Genomic DNA, 25,240 nt, shown 5'->3' with positions numbered 1-25,240 from the left:
TGTGGAGTTGGTGAAAACTCTACACTAACAGTCAGTGGTTTTTATCAGCAATCTAAATGGATTTTTTTTAAAGTTAAATTGTCTGAATTTTGAAGGTACCTGCATTAATGTATGTGGTACACATTCCAGCAAAATACATTATCCCCAGTAGTCATTATCATGACATTAATCTGACTTTGTAAAGCATTATAGATATGGATGGACCATAAAAGACCATATCGGAAAAGGGAACATTCGTTTTTCAAGCAGGCAGCATATTATGTGCAAAAAAATGAAGAAAGAAAAGTAATGCTGCATGCTTGGGGAAGTTTAATCTTAGAATAAATGTTAGTTCTATTTTGCACAGTCAAGGAAAATTATGCAACCCTGAAGTTCAGACGGAGGGTTTCAGTATTTATTCTACTGTGTAGGCCTTCCTGAGAGAACAGAAAATAACAGTGAGCAGCAAACACACCTGACATCGTGCCCTGCTGTTTGGTATTGCTGTCTAGAGAGTACACAAGCTCAATAAACCTCTGTCTTTCTCAGGTGTGTGTGTGTGTGTGTGTGTGTGTGTGTGTGTGCATGAACACGATGTGTGTGGTATTTCTACCAGGCATGATCCTCCAAAGCGCTGCTGGAACGTGACTTCAAACACGGCTCGTTCTGTCAGTCAGAAAATTGACATTTGTGAAGCAGAAATTAAGAGGAATTTGACCCTGGGCATAAAGGTGTCTTTCTGCAGTGCCGGAGGGAGGGAGTGGGGTGAGAAACAGGAGTGAGGGAAGGAAGGGAGAGGAAGAGTTAGAGCCAGAAGGACACTGTGGAGAGAGGAGGGCAGGAAAGACTTTGAGAGGTTGACAGACAGGATGGAGGCAGTCAGAGTGAGAGAGAGGAGGATAGAAAGTGAAGAAGGAAATCAAGAGGGTGAGAGAAGATGGTGATGAGGAGGGAAAAGACAGATGTAGAGGAGGGAAGATTAGAAGAGGAAAAGAGAGAGAGTGAAAGGCTAATCAGCATGACAGAGGAAAGTTCAAAGAGGGCACTGGGTGTCTAGAATAAAAAGGAGTAAACTCTAATAAACAGGTTTGATTTTAATCATTAACCACCACGTCATAGCATTTGGTAATTCTGCACTCTGTATTTAAATACAGCAGAATAATCTAAACTTTCTGCACTCATCTTAAACATTTAACTCTTCACTTTGGCAACTATTCACCGAATCAAAAAGGCCAACTTACTGTTTACCACTTCAGCCTGCCAGGTTAGAGGGTCCTCTCTAAATAGGATGCTGCTGACACGTTGTAACGTGCTTCACGGTCCCTAACAGTAAACTCATTGTGCCTCCTCCCTCTGCTGACAGCTGCTGGTACGACAGGAGCGGATTCCTCAGTGGCACACTTGGCTCAGATGCCTGCAACATGGAAAGTGATGCTTAGCCTCCATCTCATTTGTCTTAGTGTACTGATACAAGCCAGAGTAACTAAACTTAGATTTTAAAGTGTATTTACTACACTACAGTAATGTGTTTAGCCAGATATATCTTAAGAGTGAAACATTTGCATGCTCAGTAAAACACAAATAATACAGGTAGAAGCCAAAAGACTCCAAGGGATCGATAACTAGGCCAAACACACATCAACCAGAGGTAGAGCATCATAATACTCCAACTTCTGCTATGTCTGTGTGATTTTCTATACATTCCAATATTTTTATATATTCTAAACTGGATCTAGGAAAATCATTATGAGCCTAAAACCATTTAACTCAAGATCGCACCGGTGAGCATTTTTGAACAAACCATGGGTCCACCTGATTCCAACTCTCTAAAACTGGCCTTTAAATGTGACAAGAGTTGAGTTTCACATCTTTAAGAATGAGCTAAGCTGTGTGAGGGCTTCTGTGGGGTAGGACTCAGGATCCTGTCCTGGACAGACGGTCAGAGACGAGGGAGGAGACAGGCTGAAGGAGGTGGGAGGAGAGATGGAGAAAAGGAGCAAGCAAATGGGAGAGAGCTACCCCCCAACTACATGGCAGCACAGGTACAAACTCATACCCACATTCCTATCGGTCTTAACATTTAAATATGAGGCAGGGGATTACTGCAGTGTGAAATATGCCTATAAAAATACTCTGATCTCAGTTCTGCTGCTTCCTTATTGGCCAAGGTGCAAAAGCAGGCGGGGCAGCAAAGCAGGCCCGTTTCAGCACTAGGCAGCTGTAATCAGGGAGTAGGTGGAGCAACAGTAGATCAAACTTAGATGAGGACAAGAGGTCAGTGCTCCCTCTGGAGGCTGAAACACAGGAGTGCAGTGCCAGTGGTCACCCGGGGCCCTGGGGTCCTGCTGGACTGAGGAGCATGAGGACAAAGTGGGGGCAGTTAGGACGTTCCACTTCATGGACAGCGGGTGGGTGTTTTATGTGGAGCCTAAAGAATGTGAGTGCACGCTGGTAATTTTCAAACCACAGAGTCAGTTTAAAGAGCTGTAAATAAAAGTCATTTTCTTTTACAACTTGCAATAACTGAAATCTTTTGAAACATCTTCGTTTAGTAACACAAAATGTTTTGCAGAGTTTTAAATGTGAGTTTCTTCAAATAAATGAAAAACACTTCACATACAGTATTAAAACCTTTACTCGGACATGATACAACAAACAGAAACAAGAATCAGAATTAATGACTGAAAAAATTATTCATATTTTTTTTTCTTCTTTCAATCCCCGAAGCACACAATAGTCAATCAGCTCCACATGTATGATGGAATAAGATACAAACAGGACAAAGAACAGAGAACAAGAGAAAGAGAGAAAAATTAAAAATAAGAGTGACAGATTCTGATTTTACAGTTCTTGTATTTGTTTAATACTTTGTAATAAACAAAAGATGGATAGCATAGTTGGAGAAGAGGGAGACGGGAAACAAGACAAAGAAACAGTGTGTGATTTTTTTTTCTTATGGTGAAGAGTAAACAGTTAAGGAAGATTCTAGATCTACTGGAAAATAGGTTTTCTGTTTTTCTTCTCAATCGACGAATGAACACCTGATCCGAGTTCTACAAGTCCCTGCCCTTCTTTTCTTCCCTCCTTCTCTCTCTGACCTTCCCTACACAGTTCCTCCAACGTCGACAACCTCCTCCTTAAATCGCACTCAGTTCATCCCTCCCATCAAGTTCACTCAGTGTGGCCAGTTTCTGCTCCGAGGCATCTGCAGCAAACCAAACCTGTGCTTTCTAGTGGCCTTTGCACTCAGCCACAGTTTCTCCCTCATAATCTAAATCAGACTCTGGAGGTTGTGTTGTTACTGTTGGTAGTATTCAGCTACAGCCACATGTGACTCTAACAGAGAACACACACCACAGGCTACAGTGGACCCGGTCGCAGAGGACACCCAACCAAATGCAACTGAAGAAGAGCAGGTCTAAGGCTAGGCTACGCTAGCCCTGCTAAATCATTCCTTATTTGCATTTCACTCATAAATGCATTTCCCTGTGCCTTGGAAACCAAAGCAGACGTTTTCAGGCCAGGGGGCCCTATAAAAAGCACCAATGCACAGCTTGAGCACCCAGAGGGGACCACACACTGGTCCACTTCTCTCGAGTGACCAGTCCTCCCCTCTCCACACGAGCTGTCATTCCATTCCTATAAGGGCCCCTTTTTAGTATGCACTACACAGGCCAAGGTAAGCGCACAGTCTTTAGTGCGCTGCACAATAATCACAACATACATGAAAAACAAGCACTGGGTACTGAGTGGCCCTGCATTTAGAACGGCCACATCCACAAACAGCTTGGCAGTGATAAATAAACCAGTGAGGGTGGTGGTTTCAAGGCTGCATAGAACACACTGCCTCATTGATCATAACAGGATGGGCCTTGGCTCCAGGGGGCCTGTGTCAATATGTAAAAATGCCACCCTGATATCTAATCTATACACGATGATCAATTCTTCAGTCACAGCCTGCGATCCATTTCAAAAAAGCATATTTAATCAATGTCTTTTTTTTCAAAAAGCGAGTAATTTCAAAATGTAACAAAGATGGCGACAACAATACTGCTACACAGTCAAAAGGTCACAGCATGCGTCTGCCTTGAGTGCACACGGTTGCAATGACAAACATTTGTGGGCAGTGCGGTGCGATCCGATGGTCTCCCATGGCGACCACAGATCGGCGCTGCTCTGCCGTCAAGTAAAGTAAGCAAAGAGGGACACACGGCACTGAATCCCCTCCTTACAGCTCTCCAATGCTTGTCCCACGAAAAGCTTCACATCCTTTTCAAACAGTCCAAGAATCATAGGTTTATTTTACAAGTCCATTCCAATGCAAAGCCCAGTAACTTTCAGCCCACATGGGTGAGGGAATACGCATTTGTTAAGTTATAGTTATAGAAAAGCAGTGGAGACAGGGCAAAGTGAAGGAAAGGAGGAAGCTGGGGTGTGTTGATAAAGCATCGGGTCAAAAAGCCAGTTAATCACCCCTCCAGCTAGGCTCCTTTTCCTCTGTGCATCCATTCATTATTTTGCTCATCAAATCAATTAAACAGCGCTCAACAGATCACAGCCAAATCTATAGTATCTGCCCGTCAAAACGCGTAGCTACAGACAGAGCCCATACACGTGTGCATAAAAGCATACACCTGTGGCCACACATACACGACAACAAATGCTTAAAAAAACTGAAACACCCAACCACCAGTTCTTGCTAAAACAGTCTGCCTGACCAGCAAAGCTTAAAGTGGCTTAGCATACAGAACCTGCACTGACTGTATAGCTTTTTATATTTGTATACTGTATCTGTTTATCATCCTCTAAATGACAAGAGAAAAGAAATGTAAAGAAATATATGAAATGGCAAAGCAAAAATCAAATGCATTGCTGTTATATGGAGGGATGGGAATACTAGATGATTTCACCGCCAATTAATATTTATTTATGTAACAGACTATGCTAAAATTTACAAAAGCCAGAAACACAATGCACATATTGCATGACAATTGTTTAACAATGTTACCACAATATGAATATACAGGTTGCATATTTTGACTTTTTGACGAATCATCAACAAAGATCGGCATTTGCTCAGTCAGCTGTGTAAGTGACTAGTATTTTTATGTCGACTGACCGCTTAATCATTCCCATCCCGAGCTATAAACATGACGCAGTAGTAGCTTAAACATTCAACAGGAAGACAAGCTCCAAAAATAAAATCCTGCAGAGAAGGCTGCTGAGATGTCAACATAACATAAGATGAGATTTTTCACACAAGCACACATCCTGAAGTCAGCCTACTCTCTGAAGTACAAGGGGAAAAACTCATTTTGGGTTGCACCTCATTCAACAGCCCAACTTTCTTTGGATAGCTGAGCTCTAATCCAGATCACTGATCTGAAGCCCTGGTGACCACAAAATCCTCTCCAAACTCAGACTGCTAGTACTAGCTCTTCTGAACAAATAAACCACGAAAGCACTTAGACAATACCGCACGTACAGTACTAGAAAGCTAGCCGGTGTTGGTGCTCGTCATTTAATCATAAGCCTACCAACCCTCTTGCTTTTCTGAGCCAACAAACACCAAAATGACGAAGCAGTGGTGCATGAGCGGGCGACTTTTCTCTCTGCATGTAGGAAATGAATGGATATCTGGAAATTACTTTGTTGAGTTGGCCATACATACGCACGGCTGGAGAAATACTGAAACAACACCAAACTCTATGGTTAGACCAACTTACAGACACGTTAAACAAAACCACCTGTCTTACAGGTGCCAACTGCCAGCCTCCAAGTCCACATCACATGGGGGAGGCCAAGGATCCTCTCTGAGAGATTTATTTGGACTATCTGCAGGACTGGAAGCTCATTGCTCATTCAGGTCAAAATAGCTGGTGGACCCCAAAATTCAACAGCTACTTTCATTGCCTCAAGCAGCCCAACTGCTTTCTAAAATAAAAAACTAAACTGGCTGTGTACCGAGCACAAAGACTTATATGCCACAGACAAAATGTACGAGCACTTAGCTGGTGTTCATTTTCCATTGGTGGGAGTCTGCAATAAAGTCAGGGGTCATAAAAATAACAAAGAAAAGAAGACTAAAGGAAATCTACATCTTAAACAGACCTGTTCAAAGAGTGGCTTTCTGATTTGTCTGTATACTTGCATACAATGTTTGCATTGATGGAAAAGTCTTAAACTAAAAGACCATGTTAGTTATTTAGCACCTGGTAGAGGACAGCTGTACCTCTTCCCTGTAGAACGATACAGCAAGATGTACGTTTCTAATTTCTATTAAATGTGGTGACTAAAAAGGCGGCTAAATATACCCCAGAATGCCAACGATCTTTTAAATACTAAATACTTTTACTAACAAGAACGGTAATAACTCTTTGTGTACCCCAGTATTGCTCACCTTTGAGCGCATGTAGACGGTTTAATTCATAGTTTACTATAAATCTCCTGATCTTGTGGTAGCTGCAAATGACTTTTCACTGCAATGCTCAAATTCAGTTGCCCACAAATGTCTATCACAGTAAATGTCAAGTGCCATTGTCAATGAAAACCAGCCAATCAGTTACCAAAAACAACGGGAAACACTGGTAAAAGTTGGTGCAAAAGCAGCAGTGAGGTGTGGCTTGGCTCTGGGCTCAAAAACAATTTCATGGTGATGTCATTTCACGGGAGGCAAGTCTAATGTTAATTCAACAGCAAAACTAGAGCTTTTACATGTATTTGTTGGAGCAACATATTGCATGAGCGTGAACAGACCTTTGTTTCTGCATGACTCCTGTTATTTTTTCATTATTTACATCTACTATACAAAAGTGGCGAGCACTGAGCCAATACACACTGAATAAAGTTTCCAATGCAGCAGGTAGTAGGTGTAGGATTTCCAATATGTAGCACTGGCTTATTTCATTATTGCATAACATGACACACAAGAGATCCTTTGTAATTGAAACACTGGTGCATTGTTTACCAATCTATGTCCACATCCAGTGTGTGGTGGCTGCAAAAGTATTGCAGTCGAGCCATATTTGATACTGACTGACCACCATGTAAAGTTAATTATTGTAATATTGCCTTTGTTAGATCATTTCAGCTGATCTTTACAGCTCCCATCTCTGCTGCACAAAAATTCAGCTTGTCAATGCAGAGAGGACACAGTGCAGCATCTTGAATACAAAGCGATGCATCGCAAACTGCTAAAGTATTTTGTACAAGGACACTTGTACTCGTCACCAATTATACACAGTCGTTCACAGAGCACAGAAAATTATTAGTTTTCATGGCCGGTGGACAATTGATGCAAAGATGAGTTTTGGAATAGAAAGCAAACTATCAAGAATAATTGACAAGTCTGCTGCAAGCCAAACTTTTAAACCATTTGACTCGTGTTTAGTGTTAATTCCCAAACCCAATCTATCATCTCTGGAGGAAGTGGTCATAAAAATCATCGCACCTGATTTGACGTTGATGCAATAATGAGAAAACCCTACACATAGTACCTTCAAGGTCATCTTAGGTGTCTGAGAATAGATGGTCATTTCAAGGAAACAAGAACATTTACACAGTTACAACTCACAAAAGTGCATAAATGACCACCAGCAAAGGGAGGATTTGGGGGAAATAAAAGACTATCAAATACGATTTTGTCTTGCATGAAGCTGTACTTCCTGTGAGCCTCAAGCTGTTTAAAATGCCAACCAACTGCCAAAGTAGACCAAAGGATAAAATCAAAACTAGGAGAAAAAAAATTCAAGTCATTCTTCTTGTCTTACAAAGCCCGCTGTGCGCATCAGGGTGGGAGGGACAATGTTTGCCTGTTCAACAAAGCACTCCCATCCCCATTTTCCTGGATTTCAATGCCTTGGAAAAAGCTCTCATTTCATGAGTACAGTACTTCAAAATAGAAACTCAAACAAGTTTCAGCATGAATATTCAAAAAAGCATAAAATATTTAAATGTTTACAAGATTGGATGAACTCATTCGGAGCGTGTGTCTGCCTGTCCACTATTGGACACCTCGTGACCAAGAAGAAGTGAATTTGTTAGATGGTGGACAGTTGATTGAAATGATACGCACCTGATTTCAAGCTAAAACCATACATGAATAACTAACTAACTAGTGATGGATATAGTATACAGAGATGCAGCTAGCAGTGTAACTAAGTAACCCAAGTAAAAACAGGGGAAGTATACCAGTTACGCAGATGCAAAAACCCACTGAAAGATGAAGATCTGAAAACTGAAGGCTAACGTAAAATTAAGACATTTACTGTATATGTGTGATTAAAAAGGGGATATATTCCTTGAGTTGTAACCCCTATGGTGGAAAGCTGAATATGGGAAAAGATGGTAAAAGTGTGTGTGTGTGTGTGTGTGTGAACTAGCATATTGTTCATTCAGAGCCATTTTATCTGTGTATTGTATTGTATGTAATGCGTCAGGTCATGTATGCGAGTTAATATCTGCATGTGCGTGTGTGAAGATCATTAGCCGGTGACAGGGCATTAGTGTGTGCGTGTGTGTGTGTGTGTGTGTGTGTGTGTACAAGTGTGACAGCTGGTACAATAAAACCAGCAGGTGCTGCAGTTAAGTGAGGCCCAACGAGAAGAGCCGACAACCCAAAATTGGGTGACATGTTGGTAATCCTGGTGTGCATCAGATCCCGACTGGAGAGAACCTGGCTCCTCTAGGTGAGTTGGTGAGGAGCCTCTAGCATCTCCATTAGGAAGGTGTCGATGGGAGTATCACCGATCAGTTTAAAGAAGAACAGGTGCTCCAGGCACTTTAGACCAATGGAGCGCAGTGCTGGGAGCCGTAGGAGGAGCTTTGCAAACCTGGACAACAGAGACGGATGGTAGAGTGAGAAATGACCATAAATATATCTGTCATGCAAAATGAAATCACAAACTCAGAATATACACAGAGCAAGAAAAAATATGTAAAAATCCAATGTTTCATGTTGTTATCAATTTAATTTAATTCACTTACTAAAGCAGAACTCATTTTGTAGTCAGTGGGTTGACATACATCACAGTACCTAATGATATCTAACAGTGTAAAGCTCAATTTATGCTGCTGACACACTCAAAAGTTGTCTACTGACAAATTAGGTCACATCTTATCCTGCACTTATGTCTTACTATAGAAAATAGGAAGACAAAATTAAATGTACACTTTTAAATCATTGTGGATAGGTCTTGCCAAATAACATGTTTTTTTACTTCCTGTCAGCTTTGTTTAAGAAAATACTATCATGACAACAATCAATCACATCCTGTGGTGGTTGTTTATGATGACACTCTACAGGTATGAAACAGCAGGAGCTATGCCCCATCAGTCTGTCAGAGATATGTCTTTTCTATTTAGACACAACAGTCCAGCGTGTCGAGTAACCAACTATCAAGTAAGAGTTCCCAAAGGCAGATGTATGCCTCAACAAGAGAGACCTGAGTGTGTAGATCTCTTTTGCCAAGGTGACTAGAAACCATAACAACATATCCTGCTGCTGTGTGCAGCAGAGACATATTAAAGCTAAGCTGAATCTTCTTTAACTGTGTTGATATGTCCGAGCAGTAGTGCCACCCTGAAGAACCACCAACATCAGTTACTTCTCTTACTTTTCAGTACGTCTGTGTGTTACAGCCTACCTTCCCTGCTGATCGGGGTATTTCTGTTTGCAGTAAGCCTCAAGAGATGCGTACACTCTCTCTCTCAGGAGCTCCACCTCACTGGGGTTAGACAAACCCTTGGCATCTTCAGGTGAACACAGACAACAGTTACATTATCTCTATATAGCAATGAAACAGATTCACGTTTCCCATTCTAATATTCCTTTAATTTTTCCAGATATGAATTTGGTCACTTTTGTTTGGTTTCCCCAATGATACTTTCGCCTTGATTTTCAACCTTCCACCTGTCTGTGTACCTGGGTTGAAGAGGATGATGGCTCGAAGGCAGCCAAGCTCTGTCTTGTCCATTTGCATGTCTCTCATCTTGCTTACAAGCTCTGTCAAAACCCTGCGGAGAGGAGAGGAGAGGAGAGGAGAGGAGAGGAGAGGAGAAATCCCAGTTGGAGGCAGGACAATGCCAGATTAGGAAAAAGAGAGGAAGCAAAAGAGAGGACCGGAAAAGAGGATGAGGAAAAAAGAGAGTGGGAAAGCAATAAAAACAAGAGGAAGAAAGGGAGGGAATAAGCGAGTAAAAACAACAGAGAGGGACCAGACTCTGCAATGACACTGTTATTTACGGTCACTTCTCACTGTAATGACTCTCTGTCCAAACTACTTAGTACGCGGCTTAACTGCTGGTTCTGCTGGGGAAAAAACACACTAGTTAAAACTGACCATGGTGGCAAACTGCAGCCACCAAACAAACAAATCCTGGCAGTGGCTGATTCTGCTGTTTGGTTTTTCTTCAGGAATGATTCAATAGTTGCTCATCTTTGCTGTACTTCTGCTAGCAAACGTGTGAAAGTTGTTGGGAAATGTTGTGAAAGTCACTGTCACATGTTGAACTCTACTATGGCTGGACTGTAAAAACTTTATATGTTTTAACTTTATAGTTTCCTGTTTAGTTTGAGACTTTTACCACTATTTAGTCTTATGCTTAACCGATAACATAAGGAGATGAGAGGATATGGCAGTCAGAAAGGAACAAAGACACCAAGATAATTTACTTTTGGTGACATTTCATTCCCTCTTAATATAATTCAAAGAGTCAGAATTCAAAGCGCTCATTTTAGGGTGGACCATGGGTTTGGTCAAAATCCTCAATTTTAAAACCGCTAATGTATCCACATTTACTTGAGGTGTAAAGTATTGATGGAGGGATGAAGAAGGGGCCACAGTGAGGGTGCCATAATGATTTTTGGGAGCTATCCTTGATACAACAAATGCCATCCATTAATTTGTAAAAACAAAATCCTTCACAAAGCCTAAAGAACTAAGATTAGTGTGCCAATATTCAAGAACAATGCATGCAACCAGTAGAAACAAAATGTTAACATGGCAAAACTTATCATCTTATCCTACCAACCTTCTAACACGTCAATACATTTTCAGTCAAAGGGGTTATCATGCTTCATTAGATGTGCAGCGCAGTAGCACATAGAACATCAGCTTGGCTTTGTTGTGGGCCATGAGTTCATCCTTTAGAACTACTTTAAAACTCCTGCTTCTCTCCTGCCAGGAATAGGACTTGGATAAAAGAGGAGAGGACTATACAGACCACAGAGTGAGAGGAAAGAAGTGATGGCCATCAGGGAGTTTATTTGCTACTCCATCATCCATCATCAGAAATGGACATCTGCTTTAATGATGTGCATTGATTTTAACACCTCCCAAGCCCACAGTTCAGAGCACTGCCAAAGCCAGGTTTTTATACACACCCAGCACGATAAATTATGTTTTCTGTTACGCACCTGGAGTGTTTGTCATTAATGTCACAAAATGGGCATTTCCCATCACAGAGGGAATATCACTGAAGAGGGCCAAAATGGGCTCAGTTGTAAATTCGGGCTTCCAAATAAAAACTGACCTTTGTAAAACAGTTGTATAACGAATTACTGCATAACTCCTCTGCAGGACACTATGTCTCAGCATGAATGCCCTGGTAAAGCTAACGCCACAAAGCCAGCCCACATATTTTGATTTGCTCATTATGATCTGGCAAGGTTCAAAAAGGATTTGGTTTGATGAAAGGCATAGCCAACAGGCATGCCAGGTGACTGGACAAGGCTTTTAGAGATCAAAGCCACAAAAAAACTATGGTGCTAAATTCAAATTCAGAATGCAGTACTGCTCTTTGTCATCATCACCCAAACCATCCCTGTAGTTCGCTGAGTGATCGGGTCAGATGATTCTTAGTGGATGTCGTTCAGAATCATAAGCTTCTGCAAAGCTGCAGAAAAGCCTGAAAGCATCAACCTTTAGTTTTGATTTTGTGCTTATTTCAATTTTATCTCAAGAGGAGGGGTTTAAGAAAAGTGTTTGTGTAGTGGCGTGATTACCTGTCAAATATGGCCCCAACCTCGGCATTGTGCGCCCTGTGTATTCAATCACAATGTGTTATTACAATGTCATTACACAGTTACATTGTTATTACAGAATACTGTGTTTTCTGAGCCCCTTCAGCAGCACAGGTGTTTACATATGACTTCATATGTTTTAAACTGTTATAAAATAGTATTTATGGGGACTGTTCACATTTTTTAATGCCTTGACTCAAAGTTCACTTTGTCTTGCATCTGCACCCAAAAACTGATATTACTAAGTGTGGACCTCTGAGAAACATCTGATCAGTTTATTGACATTATAAACTGTATTCTAACACAAGGCATTATTATATTCACATGTATTAAAATAAACAGAAAGGAGGTTATCATAAATCTTATGAGCCAAATGCGTAACAGCAGAAAACCGTTAGTACACATGAAACTGTTCAGAAGTAAAACGAACACCATTAACCCTCAACCTTAATAGTTGCGCCCAGCTAACATTAATATATCATGAAAAGTAACCTAAAGTCCAACTGAAACTAATTAGCACTTTATTATCTTTTGCAGCTTACATATTTGCTTTGTAAATCACTTAAGTGTTCTCTTAAGCAGAAACCAAAAGGAGGAATTTCATATTTTATACATTTCTTGTTGTCATGGTGGCACCTGCTAGTTTAGCATTAATTCGACAGAGTGTGGTTCCTGTACCTATCTATGTAAGTGGAGACCTTTTATCGATACACCGAATCAAATCTTACATTTGTGTTCTATCATAAGAAGAGCAGACAGCCACTCTGAGCCAGACATCAGCTCGCCACAGACTTTGAACAACTCACATTAACTTTACTGCTGAAGTCTCCTTCTTATCCAACCTAAAAACATAAACACATCTTGTGATCTGATGCCTTAGCGACCAACACTTAACATCAGGCAAATTAAGTGCTCAGCTCGAGCACATTAAACGGCGTGTAAACATACCTGAAAATGCCACTTCATTGATGCTGGTGTGCTCCCTTCTCGTCAATATACACCGTCTGCCCATGACATGTAGGCTACAGTGCGACTTTGTTTACTTTGTCTCTTGTCTGCTATAGTGTGACATGGTAGCTCTTTTCCTCGGGTTTAAGATGGTAACTCCCTACGCTGTAACATCACTCTTGGGGTTTCCTGCCCTGTAACATTGAAACTCTATGGTTCCCTATGGTGTAACCTCGCCACTCTGTCGTTCCTTACTGTGTAACATCAACACTCTTGTGACTCCCTATGGTGAAACACTGACACTCTATGGTTCCTGTGTGCTGTAACATCAGTACTCTACCAGCTTGCCAGTAGCTGTCAAACACAGACAATGGACAGCTCATCTGGTTTGCTAAGACAAAAAGGAGCATTTCTGATATTTCCCCCAAACCATTTTACCTCCTTTGAATAATAAAAAATATCAACAATGCATTTAAAAAAGCAAAATGACTGCAAAAAGGATGATTAAATGTGATTTCAGTTGGACTTCAAGCTAGTTCCATCAAACTAAGTTTATTATGTGAGAAAAGAGGCTCGAAGTGCAGAAGACAGCATTTAAGAAAACAAGTTAATATCATACAAAACAAACTAACAAAAGAAAAACAGCATTCGGAAATCAACAAAACAGAAAACACAAATTTTCTGAAAACACAAGATCTGAAAAGAGAGGTGTCTATCTCAGGTATTCCTGTCATTGATTGGATGCCACTCAGTATATAGACAAAAAGGGTAAGGTGTACGTGGCTTTTTCTATGTGCACCACTTACAGGTTGTCACACTTGCCTTGCTCAAGGATTTGGGGGTATTTGGGTCAACACGACACCTGCTTGCATAGAATTACAAAAATAGTAGCTATCAACCCTTTCCAGTTTGTAAAATGTTGACTTTTGAAATTTTGTGTTCTCTTTTATCAATTTGTGTTGTGAAACATCACATTTGTCTGTTCTGTAGTTGTGCTTTCTGCAAAAACTGATGGAGTTGTTGCTTTGTTGTTGTGTTTTGCACTTCGGGCCCAATCTAGTAAGAAGTCCACCTCCGGATGCAAAGAAATAATTTTATTATTTACATCCTCCGTAATAGAATATGATTAGGTAGGTTCAAAAAGATGCTGATGCGAAGCTGAAACAAAAGCCTGCTGCTAGAGGACAGCAGTGCTATGAGAAAATTAACAAGTATCAGAAGAAAATCATTGAGCCATTTGCCATGAGCCCAGTAAGCTTGTTTTAAACCAGACCAGATTTATGGGCAAACTTAACCCTTTGTAACAATGTAATAACTGTGTAATTAACAGTGAATTGACATGTTGTGATGTGGTTGGGGTTTTACATTAAAGTCATCGGGAGTTTTTTTTAAGTTGATAATATAATGAACAGAACTTTAACATTTATATAACAATTATAAGAATCCTGTGCATTTGGATCTAATAATCATGACAAGACAATCTGGTGTATATGAGGACTGTGATTGTGAGAAAACAAAAGGCCTTTATGTCAAGATGAGATCACAATTATTCTGTGGTCAGCAGAAAAACACTAAAAAAAAAAACAACCCATGGTCTCTAAATGTAATGCACGATAATGGGATGTAAACTATTACATTATTTTTTAAGGGATAGCCCTATTATATATTCACATGTTAGTATCTTACATTAGCCAGCCATTATCTTGTTATTAAATGCTGCAATAGGTGTGTGCACGCCCATGTGGTTGCGCATGCATGTCTATGGGTAAGCATTAGTCACCAGCCTCCCCTCATGACTGTCACCCTACAGGCAGTACTAAAGAAGCAAAGACTCTCAGCCAATCACAGCCAACGCAGAACACAGCAGCTGCAGCCACCCAGAGATGAACACAGTATCCTAAATTCTTACCCTGGCAGTGAGTGGGAAACCATCAGAGACAAACATTTATGTGAAAAAATAGAGCAGTGTTTTCTTTCCTCATCTAGCTTTCAGGACTGATGTAGATCTACTAAGTGAATTCAATAGAGGGTTGTGGATTTTACTTTGCCTCTCAGGGTCTGTCTATGTCTAAGAGTAGGTGGTCCTAACACTGTGTAGAAGCAGATTTATTCTAAGCAGGGGTCCTACACAGTTTGGATTTCAGATTGGAGTAGACAGGCCTCTGCATTTAAATCACATAAGGATATTGCTCCCCAGTGAACACACTATTTTTGCATGTCCTCTCCTGCTGGGTCACCCGACCAAACTGTTGAATACTGGGGATATCACTAATGTGACATGTCTGTCAGAGTGACACTGTTTCTGCGTACATGCACCTGTGTATTACCTGTCAAAGATGGCTCCGACGCCTGCACTGTGAGCACTGTTCCTGTGGACATGAAGTCCGGTGGCCAGTAAAATCCCGTCCTTCACCGAGATGGAGCGATGGGAAAATGATGCAATCAGGAGTTCATTCCAGCCTGTTGAACAGTTGTGCGTGTCTCAATATTTCTAATGGATCAAAATGTCTAAATATTCTACTATGGTGCTGTTTTTTATTTCTTAATACTGGATATGACTGAATGTTCTTGGTCCCAATTTAAACACCTGCTGTCATTATTTTTGTAATAATTAACTTAGATCTACAACACAAGTCTGGAACTAATCACATAACAACATGGAACAAATTTATTGATCAAAACCCTCTGAAACCCTCTTATTCTGCCAGTCTTTCGAGGTTGTGGACCCTAATATCTAATTCTATATGAAAAAAATGGCAAAGGCATTGTCGCAATATCGAAATCGATCAAAGCTATGCGAGCTGGGAGTGTACTGTTGTGCCAACTGATGTTTGACTGCTGGCACAGGGACAAGGAATGAAATCCCTCTGATTCAATAAGCCTTCTCCAGTTAGGCTGAGAGCTTACCTGCACGTAGCAGAATGACCTGGTCGTCTAGGGGCAACTCAGAGAAGTGAGGGATCCTCTTGGCCCACTCCACCAGAGTGAAGAGCTGCTTGTCTGCTGCCTGACAGATGTTGGTGACGGGATCATTGGGCTAAAGAAATCAGATTCACAGTATTATTGGTAAATATTTAATCAAATTAACTTAACTAAGAGACACTGTACTATTCATACCAACAGCCTGTGAACATTAACTAAAGTCTTTGAATATGTTTGAATTAATTTCACAACTATAGAAATTGACAATAATATTATATGTTCAATATTAGCATCTCAATTCAGATGTTATACGAAGCACTTTAAAAGGGATTTATGGTTAATCTCCACCATCCAGACTACTCACTGAGCTGCCGCCTGAGCTTCCATCTGCATGAAGCTCTGTCTTCTGCTCTACAGCCATCTCTGCATCCAAAATCTTCTCCACTGGCATCTCCTCGTTCACCGCACTAGTCGACTCTACCTCGCCCTCTCGTTCCTTGTTCCTCTGCCTCTCCTCTTGGACAGCTGCGGGATGGGGGATTGGGGGTGGACAGAGGGAAGCACAGAAAAAATACATGAAGGAAAAGAAAGGGGAGGAAGGGGGAGAGAGCATGAATATGAGAAAGAAAATGTGGGTGGAAAGGATGGGTGAAAAGAGGACAGGAAAGGTGCAAGAGCAGAGGAATGGACAAGGATAGTGAAGCAAAGGGTTTGGGTGGGCAGGCAGGCAGGCAGTGGTAGAGAATTAGAAGAAGAAATGACAGACAGACAGAATGAGAAGGAAGGATTTGCCACCAGACAACATAATGGATTTAGTGAGAGAAGTAGAATTGGACATTAACAAAAATATGAAGAGGAGAAATGAGGGAGGAATACAAAAAAAAAACGATGCAAAAGAACAGGGGAAGACCAAATTAATGTGAACAAAAGGGGCAAAACAGTGGCAAAGAAAAGAGATACAGATACAGTATGTACACTTCATGATGAATTCAAAGTCTTTCATACTATCTTTCATACTTCCTTCAGGTCCACTACCACGGCAGAAATGGACCAGTTAAGAAATACACAACAGAAATTTCTATTATGACCTAGTTTTTGAATGACATTCAGGAAGAAATTATAATAAAGATACGTAGGGTTTTTTTTCAAAGGGATTTCGCAGTAATGAGGTTTCTCTTTACTTGATTTCTCAATCGGGTATGTTTAAGTGCATGTAGATCCAATGAATACTACTCCATGGAATCACACTGCATTTTTCCTATTCCGCTGGTTCAAATGAAGCTGCCGTGTAAAAAATATAGAGCGTTTTATGCACTTCATATTAACTGTGTAGGATTTTTTTTTAATACACGGTACTCTAATTTTAGGGGGGCAAATAATTAATACAACTTAAATGAATATAGTTATCACATTTAAAATTTTGTTGCAAATCCTTTGCAAGTTGCCAAAAGACAGATTGGGGCTATGTGACCCTTCAAACATAGTAGCTCCATTGTCTTAAAATTGAATAAAATGGTTCAGAGTCCTACATTGTACACCAAATACAAACATTAACAACCTACAACATACAAATACAGAATATCACTAACCATATTAACCAACAGTCTCATCAAAATGACATTTTCCAGAAAGGTTTGTAAATCAGTTTGTTATTTGTGTGTTTTTGGCCATTGCTTGAATAGCAGCTAACAGAATTTGAGCAGGAGCAGGATTGTAAATGATGTCATTACTGTTCACTTTATGAATTAAACAACCAGTTTTTTTGGTTTGTGCAGCAATAAAACAGCATGTGTAAAATGTTTAAATAAGCATTTTGTATTCTTTTGATGGCGAATTAGGTATTGATCATTAACAACAGATTAAAGAAGTTGCTTCAAGTTAATAGTATGTGCACTTCATGTCATAGAAAGCATACACTTGGAAAAACTCTCAGTTTTAATCAACTCGATATCATCATCAGGAGTGCAAGTGGCCATGACTTTTGAGAAGTGGGCTCGTGATGGAAAGTTGCCTCTATGGAAGTCAAGATTGTTTGGAAAATCCGATGAAGATCTACTGGATCCTACCAGCATCAAAGTGTCCTAACACAAGGAAATTAATGTTCCTCAACAGAAGTGGAACTGCTCTGTGGCTGACTGCTCTGTAGTAACTGTGACCTTACTGGGCAGCCCCCAGATAGAAATAAACAACAAGTGACTTGACAGTAAAGTAGGATGATGGTTAAAAGGAGTATGCATACTCAGCAAACCTTTCCCTAGATTTATGAAGGTTAAGAAAGCCATGGGGAGGTGATTCAAGGCACTGGCAACAAACTATGGAAAAACATTTCAAACTAGCTCCTTCTCACAGATATGCAATGTAATATCTGTCTGCTTCTCGCTCAGTCATACAGACACAGACACACACCCCTCCCTCCCTCTTCTCCTTACATCTGTCGTTCATCTTGGCCACTACAGAAGGAGGGAGGGGGGGGAGAGAACGAGAGGAAACAAAAAGAGGAAGAGAGGGGGAAAGGGGTTAGTGTTTACAAGGCTTACCCACCCCCATCTCCCTCTCTACCACTCTGTACTCTTTCTTTCTGTCCCCTATTGTACAAACATTTTTACTGATCTCTTAGTCAAAATGCACAAGAAAAATATTAATGCTGATACTGTATTTTACTGGTGCATGTAGGCCTGTCACAATAACTACTTTGTTGGACAATATACTGTCCTAGAAATAATTGCAATAAAAGATGTAGTCATTTAAAGACATTTTAAGCCAAGTGATATCCACAGATAATGTCTGTGGGAGATCAACGCATTAACTGCTTTTGCCTGTTGCTGTGTTACGCCAGGACACACTCCTGAAACGGTTTGCATGCAGCCCCTGCTGGCCTTAGCTTCCAGAAACACATTATCTTCTCTTCACCTCGTTCACCGTCGCCGCTGCTGTGTATGTGTGTGGGCCTGAGCCTCGCCCATGGTGAAACTCCCGACAGAGAAAACAGATTTGAGGAAAGACGTAGGTCAACCAGAAATGACGGCAAAACGTGCTTCAGCTTAGTTTTAGGTTCTGTCCCAAACTCTTCTAACGGCAGGAAAAAAACCCTTCTGTTTGTTTTGACATTATGTTGGCTAATATGTCGGTGACACTGTTGAGTAAATGAACGTGCACGTGAACAAAATTGGCAATTATGAGGTCAGAAGAACAATTGCGGTCATGTCGACATATCGTACGTAAAGTCGATATTGTTATTATCGTGACAGAGCTAGATGCACATCCTAAGACTTATTGATAAGGTATAAGATCTCATTTAAGGTTATGGGTTAAGTTAAGAAGTTCAGCTCAGGATTCACACGTCGAGGCAGATTACAAAGAAAGTACGAAAGCCGAGAGCAGCTGCCTTTCATCTGCCTAAACTTAATACACAATGCTTACCGTGACCAATATAGTAACAACAGTGACCACAAATCTGTGCAACTTAGCAAACATAAACTGAGAAATCATCAAACTATAATAAAAGCAGTGTCATAACGTGCTGGGCAATTCCGTCCTAATCCAATTATCTAATATTAGAAAACACAGTATGCAGTACAGTTAGCTCTTACCTACACTGTTAAACTCTAAGAGACTTAACGGCAGATAATCTCAGACTGACTGGCTTAAAATGGATCTGACATGATTTTAAGCATTAAGACACTTGACACATGCAGGATACAGATCAGTGGCAGTTTGTACATGTGTCTGAGACACATGAATGAAAAGGACATATATCAGTTCATCAGCACCATCACTGTCATTAATATAATGATATAATATGAAATGAAGGAGTGGTAAACTCAGGCAATTTGATGACAGAGGTAGAAGTTTTAAAGTTTGATGTTTAATTCCTAACATATACGTATATGTACAGCTGCTAAAAGCGCATGGCCACATGTAAACAATCACCTGGCAAATATGAAATAGTGGTGGGATACTTCCAGACAAAAAGTTGATGTGGATTGCATTACAGATTTTGATACAGATCAAAAACAAAAAAACTCTTAAATGTCATAGTGAAAGAATGAAATTGCAAAAGAGTAAAAACAAACTGGGGTTCAGTGGATGATAGAACAGTGCGGGTCACAAAGCATACACTACTTGTGACCTCTAGTTTTGGGCAAGAGAAGGAAGGCTGCCATCTCTCAAATACATCTGAAAGGGCCTTTGGAAAGGACGACCCCTCATGTCGGGTCAAGCATTGACATGTTGAGTTTAAACGAGGCAGCTCTTGAGCTGGGAGACGGGCACTTTGTTAAAGCCTGTCAGCTCAAAGTGAAGTTGGCAAGACTTTAGATCTTTTGATGAATGTGATTAGTGGGGCTAGCATCAGTCAAACACACCAAACATGCCACTTTTAATAGAGACTAATGTCTTCCAGGTCCAATCAGTATCATCATTGATGGGTGTTACAATAGCAGAATCTAGCATATTTGTTTTTTTTCCTCAATTATAATTCTCATAAGATGTGTTGCTGCAAGGATAAATCAAAAGCGTATGTGTCTCACAAATACACCACAGCTCCTCCTCTACCAATGATGAAATAATTTTATGAAATCAAGTTAAGGCGTCTTTGTCAGTAAATCAGTTGTCTTGAACTAAAACTGCCTTTAAAATCAAAATTAGATATTAATGTGTGTGGAAATGCAAAATGTTTAGCATTAAACCTAAAATTGTGTGTGTAAAAGGTGAAACGGTCATGAGCAGAAGGGGCTGAGGACCAGCCATCTACAGGGTTTCTGAAGTGCCCCTGCTTGCTCACCTTCTCTCTTCATGCCCATGGCCAGGCACTTCTGGTAGCGGCAGTACTGGCAGCGGTTCCTCTGTCTCTTGTCCACCATACAGTCTTTATTGTCCCGACAGGTGTAGGTCAGGTCTTTGCGCACTGTCCGCTTGAAGAAACCTTTACAGCCCTCACAGCTGTAGACACCGTAGTGCTTACCTGGAGGGTGTGGGAGGGAGAAAGGAAAAGAGCCAGAAGAAATAAGATGAAGCAAGAGAGATGACAATTTGTTTCAAGGCTTTTAAAGGATTCCAGAGCCTCTAACTTGTTTACACTGTTAAAATAAGAGCTGTATCTAGTCACCAGAGGATCTGTCACCGCAGATGGAACAAAGTCGTTTCTGGGAAAGCATCGGCCCTGGGCTGTGGGGCGACATCTGCTTCAAGCCCAACGGAGGTTTCACATCATCTGAGCTGCTCACTGCGTGGAGCCCTGACATGGACACTGTTGAGTTGATCTGAAAGAACAACAAAGGAGAAGGTGAACCAAATGACGATGGAGTTTTTAGAGGAATCTCATTGTTCTCCTTCTACAACAAAGTATGGAATATCGTTAACATTATCATCAGCAACACAAAAAAAAACGTAAAAGCCAAAGTCAAAATCAATTTGGTGATGAACCACACAATATTAACAACTTTTTTACACTTTAATGTTAAACCAACTTAAATATGTGATTACTTTGGATTTCTATTTTCAGAACAGATAGCCTTATATCTTTTAAGAAGTTCATTTCTACTTTCCACTGCAACTGAAATTAGAATTATTGTTTTTAACAATTGCCTCAAAGCAAATTTATAGATATTCTTCAACAGATTCTCCTGCTTCAAATATTTAATGAAAAATCTTAATTACTCACTAGATCCTACACAACAGGTGAATCTTGAGACTGTACCAAGTTGTCTCTTACCTGCGGACTGCTTATGGGGCCATAGCCCACCGATGGTGTGCCAGGTAGGCACGGCGAGCCCAGTGAAGAGCTGATGACTGAAAAGGGAGAGCCGATGCTACTGATGGGGCTGTTGACCCCAGCGCTGGTAATGGGAGGCAGGGAGGTCATAGAAGCTGCGGCTGAGGGAACCAGCGGCGGTGAGCGCTGGCCCGATGGAGGGGAGGACACAGACGAACTGTCTGGGCTGCGAGAATCTAATGAGAGACATCAAGAGAGAAGGCAAATGCAATCAATAAAAATTATTTGCTACAAAAAAAGCTAAGTGATACATGAGGTTGTTTTTTTTACAAGACCAATTAGACTTTTCTCATTCTCAAACACAAATATGGAGGTTTTTTACAGCTGGTATTTCTTTGATAATTGAACAAAAATACGAGAATTCAATTATCAACCAAACACCAGCTGTGGAAACAACAACAACAATAATAATAATGATGTGACAATAATGGGCTGGCATTCTGCTTTGCACACCCCAGTCTGGTGCTTAATAAAACTGCCCTGAACAACTAAGGGCAATTAACAGGAGAAATTAATTTCAGCGTTGTAGTATCCTCTTCTTCAACAGATTCGGATCTCTCTGATTTGGAATTTTGGTCCTTTTTTGCTTCAGATTCATAGAAACATTTTACTATGTTTTTTCACAAATGGTGGGAACTAATGAGAAACCTTGTAAGTGGAGATGGTGCAAATGATGCCACGTGTTTTATTGATTTATTTTTGTTTATGCTGCAGTTTGTAATTAGTTGGCACTTTGCTCTGCAGTTGACTGTCTGCTGCATTTTCACTGCTTCAGGTTGTGTACTTGGCTGTTGTCTGATCTAATCTATTTTTCTTGCCTAAAACACACTGGAAAGAAATCAACCAATCATATGCTCACACAAACCACCTACTGAGGCCCATGGAGGCCAATGCTCACACTATACTGATGCATTACTTCAACAAATGTAAGGAATTGTGCTTTTAAATACTGAGAGTTCTTAATTTAAGCTTGTTTTTTTTCCCTCATGAGTCTCGAATTATTTCTGACACTGGTGCAACCCCACCTCTGCCATGCCACCGACACTGGCATGCCACTACTTTCCTGGTGTAGCAATAGAGGTTCAAAGCCTACTGGTGCAATGCTAACACACTGTTTTCACGTTACCGTAAAGTGCTTTGGATAAATGTGAATAATCACCAGGCTCTATACTTTCTTTGGAACGATGTTTTGGTAACAGACATCACTGTGTGAAGACAGTCACAGTAGCAGAGACTGACATTAAGATGTTTCTGTGTTCTACATAGTAAATTGAATTGTTGCTCATCTTCAATGAGTTTGTTTTAATGATGCACCATTTAAATGCATTACAGTACAGTACAGTACACGTGTTTTAAAAAAGCTGAGCAAGTCTTAGGTAAGTCCTTGTTTCATCATAACCCATATCTCTCATTAGTCTGGATTTACAACAGCCATGATAACAAATGTGGAAGTATACTCCATAAAGCCATAGCTAATATCAACATTAGTATTAGTTTATGAACTGTCCGCTAGTCATTCACGTTGCTGCATTGCTGATAACACAATCTGTGCAGTTGTTTTCTCACCTCTACTGTCTCCCATGTTGGTAGTCGGGGCACCAGGGGGTGGCTGGCAGCTACACACCGACGTGCTTCCGTCTCGAACAGCCCGCTGTCAAACTCTAGACCGCGGACTGAGGCCCGGGCCGGAGTTGTTTTGGGAAACCAAAAACGGGTCTGAAATTCCAACACAAGAGCCCCGTGTAAGATAGCGATGTGGCACTGAGGACGCCCACTTTGTCACAGAGAAATGTCAAACAAAACGAATATAACTCAGCCCATAACAAGGTTTGACGGATCCGTATGTTTGCCATTACAAATCTGTGTATTTGATGCAATTCTGGTATTCGGTGTAACCCTACAGCAGGACTTTATAAAGCAACCAGCTGCCCAGATGATGCCTGGACGGTCTCCTCCTGAGGGCACAGACCCTGGGTTATTTAATAAATAATAAGCATTACATTCGCACCAGACACTGAATACGTGATTTTGATTCAACGTAGTGAGGAAACCGTCCAAATCCAGAGTGTAGATGGCTCCATCTATACTCTGGATCTAGACAGATGGCAACAAATCACCGATCTTGTAAGCTAACGTTAGCCACAGCACAGCTCGTAAACTAACGTTACTAGCTAACATACAAAATGTCTGTGCCTTCCGTCACGCTAAATGGCTTGTGTTAGCTTAACTCCTTTCACACACATTAAACTGTTATTAAATGGTGTTGCAAGCAAGCAGGAGGTTGACATTACGTTTTGTTCAAAGGATGCTACGTCTGGTGTTAAGTTAGCAAAACAAGCTAACCGTTCTGGCTAACTACCGTTAGCCCCCTAACCTAGCTTACAAAGCTATTTAGCCCGAGTCCATCGCAGGAGAGCTAGAAAACAAGAGCAAACCAGTTCGGTACACCGTGTTCCACCTCTGTCTCATTCTCCAAGTCACACGCTAGCTAAATGTTGTAAATGTGCAAATAAATACGGGTTACTGACGTTTTAGCGGTACAGCTTCTTCGCATGAAAGATGTGGCGACTAGGCCCCGTGTGTGTCTGTCTCTCCCCCCACTTTGCCTCGTAGTCAACCCTCCCTCCCCCTGCAAGGATGAAAACATGATGATGGTGGAGGATTTGGCTTAGTGCTCCCTTACAGTTGGACATGGGCTCAGGATCACTGCCGCACACTGCAGCCTGTCTTCTCAGAGCAGGAGAAGGGTCGTGTGGTCATGTTGCGCCTCACATGTCACTGAGTGAGGGAGACACATCCAGTGCAAGAGGTCAAGAGGTCAAGACGAGTTCAGCCCAGTGTGTCTGCTGCTGGAAAGGTTATTGGCGGACACTGGTAGACCTGCTGCACTGGAAAACAAACCAGAGTGACATGGCCTCCTCATCCTCTATGCACAGATGCATAATGCTGTCCAGAGAAGCTGCTTCCTGTATTGGCACAGAGGTAAGACCCTATTTTTTTTATTTTTTCAAAGACCACTTATGGGGAATTGCATTGGATTTGTTTTTTTTCACCGTAAATTTAGATGGACAGTGTTTGGTGTCATACTCAGTTTAAATCAGTTTTAAATTTATGAACATCCTCAGCATTCGCTTTAATAACTCAACTATTTCAGCACTGCACATATTGATGAATTCACTCAAACTATTCCTGCTAGTCAAATGTTTTTTTTCCCCCTGTTATGCCCTGCTAAGCAGTCATGAATTTCTGTCAAGCTGACAGCAGATGGGTCATAGTTCACTGTATGTATAATGCTGCATGAAAAATGATTATATCTGTGACCAGGTTTAAGCAACCTGAGCTCACTGAACAGACGTCGACTGGGGTGAGCGAGGATCGACTGAGCCTTGGGAGCAGTGATTTTGATTGTGTCTGCAATTTTACAGCACATTCAAACAATTCCCTCTAACCTGCTCCTGTGTGTTTTAAACCAGCAAATAAAAGAGAGAACTTCTGAGGTTCTGCTAAAAGTGCATCCTCTGATTGGCCTTTGCACAAACTATATCAGTATTTGGTTTAAAGGTTTAACTTATCAGCAATTATTGTCCCCGAATTCT

At 40.9% G+C, this 25,240-nt stretch overlaps 1 protein-coding gene across 4 annotated transcripts; it reads right to left on the bottom strand.

Annotated features, from left to right (window-relative positions):
- Positions 1 to 7,305: 7,305 nt before the first annotated feature.
- On the bottom strand, positions 7,306 to 24,245 carry rxrba (retinoid x receptor, beta a). Of its 4 annotated transcripts, XM_070846132.1 has the most exons (13): positions 24,173 to 24,245; positions 23,211 to 23,360; positions 21,585 to 21,820; positions 20,979 to 21,132; positions 20,655 to 20,834; positions 18,301 to 18,321; positions 16,236 to 16,396; positions 15,857 to 15,986; positions 15,277 to 15,409; positions 11,984 to 12,019; positions 9,902 to 9,993; positions 9,624 to 9,729; positions 7,306 to 8,810 (listed from the first exon to the last, which is right to left on the bottom strand). In XM_070846132.1, exons 2-13 carry the CDS (start codon positions 23,224 to 23,226, stop codon positions 8,663 to 8,665), a joined length of 1,413 nt encoding a protein of 470 aa, XP_070702233.1. In that variant the 5' UTR covers positions 23,227 to 23,360; positions 24,173 to 24,245; the 3' UTR covers positions 7,306 to 8,662. The 4 variants fall into 4 exon arrangements, with proteins under 4 accessions (XP_070702233.1, XP_070702235.1, XP_070702234.1 ...); XM_070846134.1 differs by lacking the exon at positions 11,984 to 12,019; XM_070846133.1 differs by lacking the exon at positions 18,301 to 18,321.
- Between the last annotated feature and the right edge of the window lie 995 nt (positions 24,246 to 25,240).

The sequence above is a fragment of the Pempheris klunzingeri genome, chromosome 16 (assembly GCF_042242105.1).
Source record: "Pempheris klunzingeri isolate RE-2024b chromosome 16, fPemKlu1.hap1, whole genome shotgun sequence".
Taxonomy (NCBI): domain Eukaryota; kingdom Metazoa; phylum Chordata; class Actinopteri; order Acropomatiformes; family Pempheridae; genus Pempheris; species Pempheris klunzingeri.
The sequence above is the reverse complement of the archived record's forward strand: the minus strand, read 5'-3'. Positions and strand labels throughout refer to the sequence as shown.